General features: G+C 42.7%; 1 protein-coding gene across 4 annotated transcripts in view; it reads right to left on the reverse strand.

The window, feature by feature from the left end:
• The window catches only part of TBC1D5 (TBC1 domain family member 5), a 480733-nt gene that overhangs the window by 195230 nt on the left and 281135 nt on the right, over positions 1-4368 (reverse strand). For all 4 annotated transcript variants that reach the window (XM_027769181.1, XM_027769183.1, XM_027769182.1 and 1 more), the window contains 3 exons: positions 2277-2385; positions 732-821; positions 550-624 (listed from right to left, as the gene is read on the reverse strand). In XM_027769181.1, coding sequence (XP_027624982.1) covers positions 550-624; positions 732-821; positions 2277-2385 — 274 coding nt within the window. The remainder of the gene's footprint in view (positions 1-549; positions 625-731; positions 822-2276; positions 2386-4368) is intronic.

Here is a 4368-nt window from a genome sequence, read left to right on the forward strand (position 1 = left end):
ATTATGTACTGAAGGGAACCGTGTCCACTTCTCAGGTAACCAGCAGAAATTACAGCGGCCACAACTGCAGACGTCCACAGCATTGGCAGAGTAGTGCTTACCCCTCCTCTTTACCGGAAGGTGGCTACAGGGACATCTGACTTTTTTAACACTTCTTTACAGACTCGCTGCAAATAATTCTTTCTTCCCGGGGGTGAGTCCTGCCGAGCGAGCGCTCCTCTGTCCTACAGTACAGAGGCTTTCCTTGCCAGCCCTCCCCCACTGCCATCTTGGTAAGACTAGTTCATCCTCCTCTTCAGGCTCTCTTAACCCTTAGTGCTTACAGAGCCAGGGGCTTCTCTGGAGGGCCGCCCACAGAGACAGGTCACACACTTCTACAGACAACCCGGTATGTGCACACCCCGGGATAACCCCAGACGGGCCCAGGTAATACAGTGTGGGAAGGAAAGAACGCAGAGGCGTGAAATACAGTGCTTTGGTGGTGACTGAGGACCAGTAACGTATTCTGATGGGCAGGACAGACTGAGATACGAGCGAGACCAACGTTACCCCTTCATCCTGTGAAAGCGGGTTATTGATCATCAAGTCTTGCTGGCCAACAACCTTCCTCGGGTTTGTGATATGCTGGGAAAAAAAGAAAAAGGAGACACACACATGGAGATCAGAGACTACTGTACTTTAAACTTCATACGAGGAAATAATTACATGAATTAAATTCAATATTTACTTACTACTTCTTTAATGTTGTTATACCATGCTCTTAATTCTTTAATTCTACTTATCCATTGACTTTTATCTTGAGGAAGAACACAAAGAAACAGCTGTCAAAAATTTAAAAAAAAAGGAAACTTTTATAAAAATGTCAAGAAATAAAACAGAAACTGACAAACACATCACCTGAACACGACCTGTCATATTCCCATCATCATTCCAATTCCCACTCATTTATACTTGCGGACAGTTAAGAAATGTGTCGGTAGGCAATTCAAAAGAGAATAATCAAAAGCCCAAAATGAAGATTTCAAAAGTTATGCCACAAAATGTAAGCAAGCTCGCTTTCAGATCTATATCAAATACAGAGAAAAACTCTTGCAGGCCTGGGTAGAGTTCCGTCTACACTCTAATCAGAAAGGGAGTGCGGGGGTTATTAAGAATCACAAGGTCCAGCTAGTAAATGCAAGGTCTAAGGCTCGGTCTTAAATGAGTAAGGGGCAGAGGGCAGTCTGAGAACTGAGGATTCAGGATACAGTCTGAGCAGGGAAGTCATTCCTTTCACATCAGAAAAAATATAATTTACAACTAGCAATCAGCTTGTGAAAGTAACAAGCATTCGTAAAGACATTTTGGTCTAATTTAATTTAATGCGACATTCAAACAAATCTGGATTAAAGTTTATTCTTAGCAAATAAAGGAAACTAAGAGTTAAGCAATAGTGAACTGGGATAGGGGACAAATATTTGTATACAAATATCCTAGCAGCAGGTCTCCTGCCTTTACTGCCTGCATCTAACAGAAGAAAAATGTATTTTAATTATTAAATCTAAATTATTAAATCTAAAACTGTCTAATACATCAAGCATTTCTTACTGTCTTAACTCGCACAGGCTCAGTACGCTCCACCGATGCAGATAAACCTAAAAACTTGCAGTGGAAGTAATTTTAGAAATGCATTTAAACCTAAACTAATCCACTTTTAGAGAAAAAATAGGGACAATATTTCCACACAATTCAAAAGCAAATTGCAGGCTACTATTATTAGTAGCTTTGGTAACCGATGGCCCTTTCCTTCTGAAGACAACCCACCCCATTTCCTTCCATTTTTCCTTGTTACCATCCACTCTGTGTTTCTAGTAAAAAAAAAAAAGTGAAAATCCTTTGCCGTCTGCTGTATCTGCAGGAAAAGGGGGGATGACTAAACCAGAGCACTTGAAATAATAGGAACCCGAAAATAATCCCTGCCTTCCCCTCCTGTCCAGCTTCTAGGGGTTCTGGAAAAGCCTATGGGGAAGGTAAAGGTACCGCTCTGAATTCTGCACCACCCGAAGACACGCAAAGGCAGTTCTCTTAACGGGCTCTTTGGCCATCACAGTTGGTCGGGATTAAGATGGTTCGACCTTGTTAATAAATGTCCTGGGGAAGATGAACGTGGGTGGCCAAAAATGGGCAGTGCGGTCTCCTGGAAAAGCCGGCGGTCGCGGCCCGGGTGCTCTTCCAGGGCTCAGGTACTGTGTTGATACAGTGCAACAGCAAACTGTAAATAAATATTCTCCTCTTACCTTCCAGCAAATGCTGCGGAACCTGCTGCTTCTCAGCTGCCCATTAATCCCCTTCTGCCTTATTGTTGCCAAGTAATTGTTGTTTACAAATAGTTCTTCCCATTCTTTCCTGTATGGACGAACCAGAGCATGGGAACCCTTTTGTTAAAATTCTCCCGTTTGGAGAGGAGTGCTACAGGAAATTAATTTTAAGGAAGTCTCAGAAATGCAACTTTTAAAACGTATATATTTGGTTGTGTACTGTTTCTGAACGCATGGTTGTCTCTTTGGACACAGTTCTTCTGTAGATTTAATGAATATGTAGATAGCTATAATTATGCCAGCTACTGAAATTCAGGATGTCTACGGAGGCTATTCCATTTCCTCTAAAATGTTGGTAGTGCACTTCAGTGAATAAACAGGGGGAAAATGAGTATTAATAGAAACGTATGAACTGCTTTAGCCATCGACAAAGGTATACCTGCTCCAAAAATATACGACCACAAAAACTATACTATTAATTTGATCAGACATGAAATATCTGTTCAAACGAACCCGTTTCTCTTTCATGTCAGGCTGGGCAGTTAACTGTTGTCGTAGAATTTAAAAAAATAACCAACTGTGTGTGCTATCTACTATTAAAAATCTCTGCAACTTCTTTCTACATGATCAGTTTTCAAATTTTAACAGGTGTGGGCAAATTCCTAAAAAAAAAATCCAAAAATTAAAAAGCCTCACTGTAAAAACTGTGAAAGGCAAGCTCGAGTACCTTGCAGTACCTACGGCTGGGTAGATAAACAACTGAAATATGCCTCCCAGGCATGCAGACACCAGGGGCCTAACACCTGTGCCTCATTAATATACAAGTAAATCTGCTCTACTGGGAAACAATTGGAAATTAATTGTCCCAAACCATCTACTGAGCTTGAATAAAGGAATCAGACCTAGATTCCCAGCATCTTGCACCAAATGAAACATTAAGAATCATTTGTCAACAATTGAGGCTATTTGAGATCAATTATGAAATATCTCTCAAATTCCATCATGTCACACTAAAATAAATTTATAATTTCAAATTTGCAATCAAAGCTGAAGCCCTGGTGGCAATATCTCTAGGAGAGACTTCCTCAAATGAAAGCCCCGGAAATCCTCAGTCACGCTTCTAAATCTATGCAGTTGTCACTGGGAAGATCCTACTCGTTCTGAAAAAGGACTAGCTTTCAGACCCTGCTTAGCGCCACGAACATGCCCGCCTGCACACCTGAAGTTAAAAACTTGACCTTGGGACAAGGTTCCAGAAGACTGACCAAAGACAATGGCACGTCCCTTCTGCCACCAGCAGAACTTCCAGCCTTAACCCTCAGAGACTGATCCAAAATCACTCCAAGCATTCTGATGTGGACTCGTGGCAAAGTTGTTCTCAATGGGACACACATTCTAACTCTTCGCTGGGAGAGACACCTGTCTGCCACCAGTCCCTGAAATCTGTAATTCTCATCACTTTATTAGTAAGGAAAATATTTTTTACATTAATGTGCACTTACATGATTAGTGAAACTAAAGTTTTCATTCTTTGGGGTCATTTTATTTGTTCTTTCTTAAAGCCTCCTTCTTGCGCTTGGCCTGTTTTAAGCGGCGTAGGGCAGTGATGAAGAGCACGGGTCTCTGGGCCGCACTCCCTCGACCAAAAAGACAGCCACGCAGTCAGGAAGCTCACAACTGACCAGCTGCTAACCAGCTGTGGCAGCAAGGACAGGCTACGTTAGCCCCCCGGGCCTCAGTTTCCTCATCCGTAAAACCGGCTAGTAAGAGGACCCTTCTCAAAGAATCGTTACAAGGATTCGAAGAATACACGGAAAGCCCCCAGAAAGGTACCCAACATACAACGCGCTTGAAGATGTGGCATCATGAACAGTAACTGTAATACCACCTTTATTTCAGTGTGCCCTACTGACCCACAGGGAGTTTCTTTCTTTCAGTTTATTTACTCCAAAGGTGAGAGAGACAGAGAGAAAAACAGAGATGCAGCACCCCCGAAAGGGTCTCAGAGAGCCCCCACACCCCCGCCGGCCCAGGATCGTGGGCACGCGTGTGCCCGCACACTTAAGCAGTC

This window comes from Tupaia chinensis, unplaced genomic scaffold (genome assembly GCF_000334495.1).
Source record: "Tupaia chinensis unplaced genomic scaffold, TupChi_1.0 Scaffold148822_2, whole genome shotgun sequence".
In the NCBI taxonomy this organism is placed as follows: Eukaryota; Metazoa; Chordata; class Mammalia; order Scandentia; family Tupaiidae; genus Tupaia; species Tupaia belangeri.